At 34.6% G+C, this 13,401-nt stretch overlaps 1 protein-coding gene across 1 annotated transcript in view; it reads right to left on the reverse strand.

Moving 5' to 3' along the window:
• TTC13 (tetratricopeptide repeat domain 13) overlaps window positions 1-13,401 on the reverse strand; it is a 39,637-nt gene that overhangs the window by 14,268 nt on the left and 11,968 nt on the right. The window contains exons 5-15 of the mRNA XM_053973284.1: window positions 13,164-13,229; window positions 11,575-11,667; window positions 10,402-10,518; window positions 9,473-9,583; window positions 7,096-7,178; window positions 5,853-5,994; window positions 4,314-4,488; window positions 3,699-3,855; window positions 3,298-3,428; window positions 2,834-2,966; window positions 2,258-2,350 (exon numbers count right to left, since the gene is read on the reverse strand). Of these exons, the coding sequence (XP_053829259.1) occupies window positions 2,258-2,350; window positions 2,834-2,966; window positions 3,298-3,428; window positions 3,699-3,855; window positions 4,314-4,488; window positions 5,853-5,994; window positions 7,096-7,178; window positions 9,473-9,583; window positions 10,402-10,518; window positions 11,575-11,667; window positions 13,164-13,229 (1,301 nt within the window). The remainder of the gene's footprint in view (window positions 1-2,257; window positions 2,351-2,833; window positions 2,967-3,297; window positions 3,429-3,698; window positions 3,856-4,313; window positions 4,489-5,852; window positions 5,995-7,095; window positions 7,179-9,472; window positions 9,584-10,401; window positions 10,519-11,574; window positions 11,668-13,163; window positions 13,230-13,401) is intronic.

Below are 13,401 nucleotides of genomic sequence, written 5' to 3' on the forward strand. Positions count from 1 at the left end.
ACATAATAACCATGCAAACTGCTATTTGTCAGCCTAAATCTATTGTTACACTGACAGCATGGCTGTCAGGTAGCCATGCTATTTTAGAAAGAATTCAGCCTTAGTCATATGGATATGAGAATAACTTTCAAACCATAACCTAACTATAAAACAAAGTATATCTTCCTGAAGGACAGTCAAAAGACCCTAAATCCATCTCAGTTATCAAGAAAAGGGTATTAGCTCTGTGCCTTATTAGTCTCTTCAATCAGCAGCCATTTTACAAGCTGAGAATGTAAAAAGGAAATTATACAAATGTGCGTAATTCTTTAAGAAGAAATTTTAATTTAGAAATCTGTGAACTAGAACATGCTTCAAAACTAAAAAAAAAAGAAAAAAAAACACAACCATTACCACTTAATATGTTCATTTATTTTATCCCTCACATCATGTGAAATAATCAGGATGGAGCCAAAAGCAGAAACAAATCACAACAGAAAGCTGATCAAAGAAAGTGGTTATTACTTAAGGCTGAAGAACGACCAAACCAGAAGAGGTTTCCAGAGTCAAAAAGAATGCAATCACCATCCAGTACTAAAGCACGAGCAATTCCTAAGGCAGTGGTATTTAGGGTGCTTCAAATCTACTGTTTCTTCATAAAAGGCAGCAAACCAGTATTTTTCAGAGAACCACTAGTTATCTATGAAACAAGCACAGCCAAAAATGCTGAGGAGATCCCCAAAAGGCTGAGCTAAACCAAAAAGGTTAGAATTAGGCTCACTGTGGGCCTACAGTTCTGAATGTTCATGAAGCTTGCTTCAGACTTCTATAAAATGACCAAAACAGCTGTAATAGTACATCATCAGTTTTGCCAGCACTCCCTGATGAAAGGAAAACAAGTACCTTGGCCACTGCAAAACAAGTGTTCATGACACAGAGATTCTGTACAAGGACATATTTCCACAGATTAAATGTTCAGTATTAATTTCAGGATGTTAATTAAGTGCTGTTACATGAAAGCCTTTCTGCCAACACAGATCACCTAGAAGTTAGGCTTTTACTCTCCCATTTAGAAGTAAAACCATGAAGAAACAGGTGAAGTATGGAATGCATCTCTGTCTCCAAGTACAGATGGCTGTGGTTTCTGCTGCATTGTACATAAAACACGACAGGAATGTAGCAACAGCAAAGACGGAAACAGCTTGGAGCCCAAATGTAACCCTTGGCTTGAGTGAAGAGAGAAGCCTGAACACAAGACTGTTCAAAAGCAGCACATCTTGCAAAGTATATGATCTGCACTGGAGTTTAATGCTGCATTAACCACTCCAAGTAAAGGAGAGGCTGCTAGGGTCCATTCCACAGACTGGAAGGAAAAGTGAGGACAAATCCTCATTAGCTTCTGCTAATCAGAACATCACTATTTCTCTGCCTGAAATAATTCTTGAGAAGGCTTTGTTACCCTTATTCTCCTTTTACAGTATAGCTTCTCAAAGAACAAAGAGATAGACATACATAAAAGTAGAATGACAGATCAAAGATTCAGTATTTCCTAGGAGGGGGTGAATTAAGATGAAACCTGGCTACATATTTTCTTACACAAACACACTCTGCTCCTGTGATTGACAGTGATGTTGCCACATCGAGTCTATCACACTTGTGCTACTCCAAGGGAGGTAGCACTGTCATGACTACAAATACAGAATTTTGCAGCATGGGAGAAGATGGAACATACAACAGTGGTTGTATCTTTTAAATTTTACCTTTATTTGGAAATGCAACTGTTACCTTTCACAGGTTCCTTATTTTGTCATTTTTGCTTTACTTTGGCCTGCCTTGAAAACAACTATGAGAACTGTTTTTCCTCTTCACTGTAAATCAGTATTAAAGCTAATAGAAAAGCATTGTTTCAATACTGATGCCATGCCTTTGAGAGGCAGCATTCACAAAAACTACAACTATGATGAACTTAATAAAATTTTTACATTTAAGTTACTTAGGAAATAAAAACAGCATGTAAAAACATACATATTCTGGATCCTTGTTAGATACTGCTATAACTCAGTTGTACAATTGAAATTCAGGAAAAAGAGGAAATCTCATAAGAGAAAATTGTGCACAAATCCCAAATGTTCCATCAGAAATCATAAAACAAATATTAAAGTCAAACAATAAGCACATATACATTGAACGCTGTAAAACACTGTTTCACAAAGAGCTGTTAATTTCTGGTACAACCCCTTACTGTGTGTGGGAATGCTATTTGGTAAAACTTTCATACCTGATTAAGTTAATGTGATTATTGAAACCTCTGCTAAGGCTCCGGGCAGGCATTTGGTCCAACCAAAGCACAGGCTGGTCAGGGTCAGCTATCCTACAAAGACAAAGGACATCAACATTGGCACACATTTCAATCCATGTAATATTTCTATAGAGCTTTATTCACAGACAGAACAATTTTAGGCAAAAACTAGAATTCAGATTATGGAAAAGAACTTTTCCTGAAACACAGGGTTTTTTCTTATAAAAACCATACAACACAAACATTTGATGTTTCTGGAGTTGAAACTGTTAGTTTTTATTTGCCTTAGCTGCAATGGTCTCTCACAGCTTTGCTTCAACTGGAAAACGCTACTCTGATTTTTTCTCTCCTCTATAGAAGAAGAAAAATTGAGTATTTTCAGAAGTGCACTCCTTGTACCTACACCATCCTTTTCTTTTATCAGAACTTTTCTAGTTACAGAATGGCAGCAAGTGTTCATTTTCTTCTCCATGACTGCAACCCTCTGATCAGCTGGAGCACTCATCATTAACAACAACCAGTCCAGGCTTGCTCTCTGTCCTCTGCGACCATTACCTTCGCCACTTCACAGCAACATCAAACATATCTCTCCACTGCATCAGTCTGGTCTTCCCATTCATCCGAACTTTGGAGTTTGCCCAAGTCCGCTGCACAGCTTGCATTACTTCTAGAGTGGCCAATCCCATTGCTGAGGTGAGGCATGAGGAAAGAGGTACCAACAACAGAAACAGAAAACCAATTAAAGCCAAATACTCAGTGCTGCACGGACAGGAAAACTGAAGTGAGAAAGAAATGTATTTACAGGAAAAGAACAGACAACCTTGAAAAGTCTGGGAGATCCTGATTTCCAGTGCCCAGCTAGGTCAAGAAAATGCTGACATAATGATTATTTTAAACTTTCTATCTGATTTGAAAGAAACAGAGCATAAAACTAATTTGCAGATAGAAAAGATACAGCATTCAATTATCACATTGACTCCCTCATCCCCTCTCAAATTTACAGAACATTTTCAGTATACCTCTATGTATCCTTTTATTTGGAAGAAATCCAGGTGTCTCATACTGCATCATGGAACCCAGATGATCAGCTACGCATATGAGTTCTTGCACATCAGGCTTATAGTTTTCAAAATTCTGAAATAACACATCTCTTACAGAGGAGAAAAACATGCATCAGACATAGCTTGGCCATAAAAATCCTGAAAGCATTTGGCAAACAAATCTGTGTTTTACAAATCAATACCATTTGTGTGAGAAACACTTAAACACAGGGTAGACAACACTCATTCCTCCTCCAGTCCACTGAACATACATAGTATGTTGCAGTTACACCCAATACCTCAAATTAATTCAGTCTGACCGAATTCAGTGGCAGACACCCCCATTTAAAATAGGCTTAAAAAAATCAAAAAAATCTCACTTTATATGTGGCTGTAACCCTGGCTGTTCTTCATAATTTTCTATAAGAAATGGAAGATTTTTGGCCCAGTGATCCTTGAAATTTCCAGGAAGATCTGTATCTGTATTATACTCTGTAAGAGGGGTATCCAAATGTGCATGCAAATATCTAGAATACTCTGGAGGAAAGAAATAAAATTAAATACTGTTTGCATAATCAGTTTACTTATGCCATTACACAAAAACAGTACCCAGGTTATATGCTTGTCAGTTAACTAACACGACTTAAATAAGTCATTATTTTTAGATAATATAATTTTTATATTAGCCAATTTCCAAGATAGAAATAAGTCTTTCAACTAAGTATCACCAACAGTCTACATTTATGTAGAAATGTATATTCCAGTTTTGGACCTAGCTTTTAACTGTATGAACAATAAGTCAGTGTACTTTTTTCTTAACATACACAGTCAACAGTGCTCATGAGAATCTAGTTTTCTCTAGAACGACCATAACTACAAGCAAGCTTGCACTTTTAGAGTCTATGAAGCATTTAAGAATATCTTAAAAAAAAAAAAAAAACAAACAAAAACAAACAAACAAAAAAACCAAAAAAACCCCAACAATTCCAACTTACCTCGGAGATATTTCACTTTCAGATATTCCGGACTGGCCTTCTGTCCTGGTAAAGGATCATTTAACATAACTTTGGTCTGAGCTTTTATGCCCTCATAAAACTGTCCCATTGCAACATGGCTGAGACCCTTCATGTACTGGCACACTTCATTGTATGGTTCTAGCTGTAGACATCTCTAGGAGATTAAAGGAACAAAGCACCTTTGTCTCAATCAAGAGGCAGAAAGAATATCTTCAAATAATCCATCCTGTCTGGCCAGAATAATGTAATAATCAATAAAGATGTATTAATCAATAAAGATTTATTGATTCTTAATAATTATATTAACAACTAATTATTAATTGATTAATTATTAAATAGAGTATCTATTATATTAATTATTAATATTAATTAATAATTAATATTAATAATCAATAAATATTTATTGATTATTAAGATCCACTTCCATCATCATTTGCTTTCAAATGCTGCTGAACACTTAAACTGCTAGCAAATGTACAAAAAAATATTTTCAGTTTTATCAAAAGGGAAAAAACCTGAAAACACAAACCTTGCTAATGCCTTTGCATACTTTGCTGTAAAAATATTAGCTCAATGTTAGCTGGGTGAAATTAGGCAAAATATACTCCTGACAATATTACAAATCATTTGGGGTTAATTATATAGATATATATCTTTTCTGTATTCATCTCTTCATTGCTTAATGCATTAGTACACTCCTATGTTATTCAGCTATTTACTGTAGGTTAAACACACAGCAAATTCCTGTTTATGATTCAGAAATGAATGCTCCAATTCTGCCAGCAATTACATGTCTTTAGAAGATCATCTCCATCTCAGAAGTTGAAGTACCTTTTCAATTACATCAGTATCTACAAACTGGGTTATAGAAAGTGAATATGTAATAATGCACATAAAGTATTCTCCTTGGGATAAGCACAGACTCATTTGGAAAGGCATCTTATTTCATTCCCTGTTAAGAATATGGGCATACACATAAGATCTGCCTTTTTTTTGGTCTGTCTCCAAAATAAGGCAATTATTTAATACCAGCAGAGATAGGCAAGATTTTGACAACATAAAAATTTTTGCAAGCATGATGAATCATAACATATGCTGAATTTTTCAAAAGAAAATACTCTAGAGAAATAAGATAAACATTGTAACTTATTTTCAGCTGAAAATTACAGACTAGTACATTTTACCGTCCATCCAATATGAAAAAACTTTAAAGTCCAAGTATTAGCAAGAACACAATTACCAGTTTAAAAAGAAAAATAAAACACTTCAGCCAGAGCTTGGCTTTACAAACACATAAAACAGTTTAAAAAGTCACCTGAGTTTTAGCAAGATTACACTTTAAAATTACAAACTGTTAAGTTTTATCTTTTAAGACAGACTTCAGAAAAGAATACTTCTAGTTCAAATGCACACACACTCAGAATGAAAAACTGTGAAATACGTCCATTTTATTGCACTTGTTGAATACAAGACCATGTTAAAACATTTAAATTTTGTGTTTAATTAGGGCCTGCTTACCTTAAAATTCTTTAGTGCTTCATCTAAGCTTCCATGATGATAAAGCATCATTCCTTTGAGCTGTAATGTCTGAACATGATTTTGATTCAGCAGTAAAGCCTTCTGGAAGCTCTCTGTTGCAGCATTGAAGTTGCCAAGCTCTCTAGGTGATTCCAGAATGTGGAAAGTGAAAAATATAGAAGGCAATAGTGACAAAAAGAATTACTTGTTAAAGGTGATTTTAAGGTGTCCAAAGGAGATATCATTGAAGAGAAACACAATACTAAAGGAACATTTCTAGAGCAAAAGCAGTAATTTTGCAACTATTCTTCTGTGGTAATAACAGAACAGCTGCACAGAGTTTGTTACTCCCAGAAATATGTATTCTGAAATACAACCCCACAAGATCACAGATCTTCACAATCCTCAGCAGACATTAAAACTGTAAAAACACATACCTAAGGTATTTCTTCAGAAACTAAAGTAAATAAAACTTCCACACAAAGCATTCTTGGAAAAAAATTATCTTTGAGAGGTCTTTTTAACTTTTAAGTACAAACATGTTTTTAAAAATTTACCAACTACTTAAAAGCTGAGTAAGAAGAAAGCATATGGTGTTTGAAAACTGAAACTAACTAAAAATTTATGGACTGGAATTACTCCATGTGCAGGACAGCTGTACATATAAGCAGACAGTAAAAACAGTCACAGAGAAACTGTCATGAGAAAATTCAAACAGAAATAGTATACAATCTAGTTTATCATAGTTTTTTAATTCAATAATTCAAACAAGAGCAATCAAGAAAAATAAACAAGGTTTACTAGTTTTAAATACATTTGCCAAAAATAATTTTTAGCAGAACAGTGATTAACCACAGCTCTTTAGTTTCAAATAAATGCTTGAACACCAAAGCCACTACATTTGAAGCATGATTTAATCAGCTACAGCTCATGTTGTATTAACACTTTCTATCATTTAAAAATCATTTAGCACACCTAAAACACATCTTACTGAAAACTGTCATTTAACTAACCATTGAGTCTGTGAGACTGTGAGCTACCAGAGACTAAATTAAAAATACAAAGTAAACATAGAAATTATTTATATTGAACATATCCTGACATAGCCATATTAGCTACTGGAGCTAACAAATACCACGTTTGGTTCTGCACAACTTTGTAACAAAAGTGTAAAACTTAGAGTGCATTTTAAAGAACACAACCAGATGAAAAAAAGACTAAAACTACTTCTGAATATGAGTACCTGTAGGCTTGTCCCAGACTTTTATATGCATCTATGAAGTCTGCCTTCTGCTTCAGAGCTTCTTTGAAGGATTCAATGGCTTCCTACAGAAAGGGAGCAACAGAAAAATTTGTTTACTACATTCATCAAATTTCAGCATCCTCAGTAGTTACTAGCTATGGAATTTACGGTTGTATGTCAAAAGCTTTGAAAGGAACAAACAAGGCATGAATTTATTACAAAATTTATGGAGTAAAAATTATTACATAATAAATGAAATACCAAAACATTCTTTCCAGTTCTGACAGATTTAGCTGGAATTCTTTTGTCTAATATGCAGAGGGAATGAGCAATTCTTTTAGTATTTTAATAGAATCCAGAGATTAAATCCCTTCAGAGTTTGCTTTCAAAGCACAATCTGGTCCCAAAGGCAAAGCAGTCTGTCCTTACAGTCTTCCTTCTTCATTCATAATACACCTTTTCAGTTTTGGAGTCTTTAGGGATTAGAGTAAGTGATCATCCCCACACAATAGCGTGTACTTCGCTATTACTGCTATTGCTGTTGTAAGGAATACAGTGTAATAAAAACAAAAGCTAACAAAATAAGCATGTGGTTAAAGAAATATTCCTCTTCAAAGAACCTGATTAAGAACTCAGCTTTTCAAATTAGAGTGGCTACACAAACTGGAACGTTCAATACTGAGACTTAGAATTAAGGATGGAATAATCAACTACTTTCTATTACTAAGGAATGCCCAAAAAGTATTTTGAAGTCTTCAGTGCAATAAATTAGATGCTGTACGGAAAGAATTACTGGTATCTTTAGTCAACTTAGAAATTCTTATTTAGAAAAACTATCAAATATATTCTGAGCACTACAATGTGCACAAAAATACCCACTGAACAAAAATGTAGGACAACCACCTACAACTATGGGTAGGCTCATATCCTATAGTTAAGTTTTAAAACCAAGATTATTATTCCCAAAAGCAGCAATTCAAACAAATCTCTTTTCACTCAAAAATGAACACATCCACCCTCAACCTAGATCTTCAATTTTCAGCAAGCCTTATAACAGATGGCGTGTATAGCTTTCCTTTAAAAGGCAGCCTGAATCTGACCAGAAGCTAAGGTGTAACTGGGGATGAAAAACCACTCAGTGACCATCTCTCTGAACGTGAATATCAGAGAGGGAAGATGCTTCCTTTGAGAAAAGAAACTGGGGGGAAGGAGGTGGTAGTGCAGAAATGTGTTGAAAATGTATCAGAAAGAAGAAGAAGTTGCTTCTATTCTGCTAACTGGGACAGCATTTATTTTTGTCAGCTGTATTTTCACCATCACTTTTTGGGGTCTCTGTTGCCTACAACAAAATTCAGAAATCTGGACTGTTATTTGCAAGTATCTCTTCTTACTGCAAGAAGATACAGACAATAAAAGTTCGATTACAGTCTGATGTTCTCACAGCATACAGTGAGACTGGGGTAAAAAAATACCTGCTTGGATATTTAAAAAGTGAGGAAGTGGACTGCAAAAAAAAAAAAGAGATAAAAAAAACAGTGCTTGCCGGTGAAAGACAGCGGGCTAAACCTCAGGAGTCCTGGGTTCCCTCCAGATTCTGCATACAACCCTTAATGAACCCCAATTTATTATCACAGTTTAAAAAAAAAGACAGCTTCCACTGCTGGAATCCAGGAATCACACCACTGCATCTTAATTTTTCAAACTGAGGATTTCAGAAAACTTATATAATTACTCTCCATCGTGGAAAATAGCAGCAGTACCTCTAAATACTTTACAAACAAGAAACAGGGGAAATATTACTACACCTAAAACAGAGAGAAGTTTTGAATCAAAAAATGGTGAAAACTTAAAGACATGGGATGAATTTACTTCCCTGCTGATTTTAGAAACTGAAGGAGCAAGTATGTTCCCCCGAGTTAGAAATCAGCCTTCCAGAAACAACATATAAATGAAATAAGCTTGCATAAATGCAAGGCTCTTTCCTTGATTATTCCCTAGCTCATTCAAGGAAGAGTTTAAAATTATTTTCCTCTTCATCTCTCTCCCCTTGCCAAAACCTAGGAAACCTCCATTCCATTTTGAAATCTTTGAACGTAATCATATAAATACTAGCAGATGTGCTAAATACAAATATCCTTCAAAGTACTTCTTAAACATGTCTGTTATCGCTGACCTAATAAGATTCAACAAGACCTTCAGTATTTACATATCATATAATGAAATCTTTTTATTTTGCTTGCACTCTTTTATCTTAAAAATCATCCTTATGTGAGAGAAAATACATACATCAACACCAATGATATTTCTACTATTTTATGGAAATAACTTCAAATAAAGGGTATTGTTCTACATGAACTATTGTTTAATATAGCTTTACCTTCAAAAGTCCTCTGTGAAAGAAGGTTAAGCCTTTATAAAGTATAGCTATAGGCTGATTTTTATTCAGTTCCAGTGAGCGCTGAAAATCTTCATGGGCTGTTGCATAATCCTATGATAAAGAAGATTTCAGATTATACAGAAAACACCAAACAAATAAAGAGGAATACGCACTTTTATATCCATAAAAATAAACTTCAGAGTTTTGTTTAATATATGAAGTCAGTCTCAGGGCTAAGCAGCAATGATTATCAACTACCAATCAGAAGATAAAAGAATGCACAATGCACTTCCAACTTGTACAGGAATTGTTGTATAAAACATGGTAAAGTAAATGGAAAAATAGCTGGAAGCAAACAGTGAAATCAGAAGAATCAAGTAGGAAATCAGCTATCTAGTATTCACACAGTCTTTGAAGATAAAGCTACTTGTTCTACGTTAAAGCTTTAAGAACACACAGATCACACAGCAAAATTGGATGTTAGCATTTTTGTAGGGTTTTTTTTATTGTGAGAAGTGTTTTAAGTATATAGAAGACTTACTGCCTTGGCCATAAGTATTTTCCAGTATTTTAGACTGGTGTTTAGCAATACTAATTAAATGCAGCTGCAGGTTATAAATCAAGTCAAAGTCTTTATCCACATCCTACTCCTCAAACACAAAAGAATCTGAGGTGTGCATGCAAGGTACTTGTCCACTGATTCTCGTCATTAAACAGATTTGCAAATGAAATACTTAGAGAATATCTCTGAACTGTCAGAAAGCCAGCTACAGGAGAATTAGGGCTTTTGTTATTATACTGGTTTGGGTTTTTTTAACTAAATATGAAAGAAGTTCTAGAACAAAAGTACAAATAGCACAGAAGTCAACAAAATAATGAACAACATCCCAAACAACCAAAGCCAAAGAGAATCCCCAAAATCCACTAACCTCAGATATGAAGTAAAGGGTACCTCTGTGCCTGTAGAGTCTTGCTGATGGTTGTAGCTGAATAGCTTTGGTGAGATCGGATAATGCTTCACTGATTCGTCCTAGTGGGGACAATATCTAAGAGTACAAAACCAAAACACAGTTTAGAGCAGACAAACTGAAGAGACTTGTTTTATAAGTATGAACATTATTCTTTTCCATGTTCAGCTTTCACAGAGTAATTGTATTTGCTAGAATAGGCTGGAAAGTTCCACTATAAATTTTAGTAATTATGGCTTTTAAACCCCTATGAAAGAGTAAATCTGAAAGAATTTTCTCAAAACTATCAGTGTACATGAACATCACCACATTCACAGAAACCCTGTATTCCAAACTAAAAACAAGTTGGTCAAAGCAAAATACTCAATTTCAAGCCATTTCAACATATTCAAATGAAAATGTCATTAAAGTATTCTCCTAAGCCTTATTTGAAAAGAACATTCCCCCAGTGGAAAATGGTCCATTTCCAATTATTCAAATGCTTTTCACATTTTTAGATCAAGGTTCACAAATGTACTAAGAGATCACAAAAAACATTAAAACTCTGAATATTATGGCAGCTATCATTATACAGCATGCTGACTTAAATATTTACTCTTTTGATTTGTCTACAAAGCTGCTTCTTAACACCCATTTTCTGTAATTTAGTTAGCAAAACAAAACTTGATTTTCAAAATAAAAAATATATGTGGGTTTGAATGATTTTTCAATTACAAGCACAAATATAAACCCAAAATATTTCATTTTTTTTAAATTTGGTATTTTAACAACTAGTATTCACAGTAGATTTACTAAGGCAACAGAAGGTGCAAACAGTAAGGTTCAAGTGATATTTTGATTAATTTTATAAAAAAACCCTTAAACACAAATGATCTTGTTATATAGTATGTCAAAAACTGAACATTTACACATAATATATGTCATTCCATTGGCTGGAGTAACTCTATATGGTCTATGTCTTATTTTAAAACTAAATATTCCACAAATTACACTGTTTGAGAGAAAATGCATATGTTTTAAAAGAAAGGAGAATAGAACACCAAGCTTTAGCCATTGAATCTGTTAAGATATAACTGGAAACACTGTATAATTGCAGCTTCTCCAAAAGTCTGAGAAGACACAAAAATTGCTCACTTCTGCTCGCTGTTCAAATACTTCAGGATGATCTGGTTCTAGACTAATCACCCTACTGAGCTCAAACAGAGCAAGTTCAGCATTTTTCATATCCTGAAAAGGAGAAAAATAAACAAGGTGAACAACTGTGCATACTTAGACTAATATACTCTCAAGATGAAGGACAACTAGATTGGCTAAGTGTCTAAAAGTGTAACAGTTTATACTAAAAGCTCTTCACACCTTTGCTAAAAATATCAAGACGCATTATTCTGCAAATAGGTGGGAAGAAACATCGGTCTGCCACAAACTGAAACTAAACTTTGTTTGTACACATCATCTTTGTGTTGTACCTCTAATAATTTATTAATATAACTCTGTGAATAAATATTAGATATATAGCTCCAGAGGTACCTTACTTGGCAGCAACACTGTTTGAAGCTCCCACATGAACTCCTACACACAGGCACACTCACACCCACCAATGTTGTCATCAGCACTGTCTACAACTTCACCCAAGTAGTACTGATAAATGGGGTGACACCAACAGCATCCTGCCTATCTAAAATTTTAAACTGTCCTCAATGAAGTAGTTAATTAATAGGATGGAAGTAGTTACTACATTAGAAAAAAAAAATTGAAGTAATTATATAGCACGTTCTGTATTAGATTTCATTGATCTTTTTCTTTTGTCTCAAAGCAATTTTGTGCTTAATATCATCTTTGTGTCTTGAAGGTGTCACTCAAAAACTTTTACGAAGTGAAGCTGTATCAACACCTAGCTAAACTGAGAAAACAAACTCATGCTGATGTTAAAAACAAGCAGATATGAGGGACTCCAAGCTCTTGTCAGCACCCCTTGATAATTAAACACTCTATACAAAGAAAATTTTCAAGAAGTTATTCAATTATTCATTCTTCTAAAACTCTAGCAACCATTCAACTATGATTCAACTGGCCACAAAGTCCTAGAAGGACCACAATCTACTCATAAATTTCTCTCCGCTCAAGAAGTTATTTGAGCAGTAAGTATTGCAAGCAAGTAATTTAACTTTGGGGTTTTTTTAACAAATTCAAAGTGGTATACCTATCAAGAGGCATAAGCAATCAAAAAGCAATGCAAAATCCACTGTCTTGGAAGAGCTGACAATGTTCCCAGGCTGCAAAAGACTTTTTCATTTCCAAATGAAATACAGATGAGATATAGAGATGAATTCAGTGGGACTTCATAAACCTGTCTCTCAGAGGCAAGACACTGCTTCTTATTTTAATAGGCAACTCTTTCAAGAAGCTGTGGCTCACAGCCTTATTATCTATCACTCACAACAGTGCCTAACCTTCTCCTTTGGCACACTCATGTCGTGCAGCTTTACTTCCACAGTCTCACAAGGTAACGTATCCATGGCTTGGGCAGTATGATCTGCTAGACTCCTCTATGTTATACAGTGCACCAGCCAAGGGACAGACTCCTCATGGAAGTAGAACAGCACAAAGACTTTGGGGTGTACTTAACACGTTCTAACCAGTCTAGTTATTCCTGTAACAGGCTTTCTTATAGTTCAAACTCAAATAATTCAGTTCGGTATTAATTTAAAAAATTATCTACTCACATGTAGTCCTTTTTTTCCGTATGCTATCCCTCGTCCATAAATTGCACTAACCAGCTCTGGTTCTTCCTGTTAAACAAATAAAATATTAATTTGTGGTGTGGGCTTTTTGGTTTTTTCCATATGTATTTAATTTTAGCTGATCTAAACTACTAAGCAATGAACAATCACAGCTGCCAGGCAAAGAAATTTATTGTATTACAGTCCATACTTTCATATGCTCACAACTTCCAATTCAATT

This window comes from Vidua macroura, chromosome 3, assembly GCF_024509145.1.
Source record: "Vidua macroura isolate BioBank_ID:100142 chromosome 3, ASM2450914v1, whole genome shotgun sequence".
Taxonomy (NCBI): Eukaryota; Metazoa; Chordata; class Aves; order Passeriformes; family Viduidae; genus Vidua; species Vidua macroura.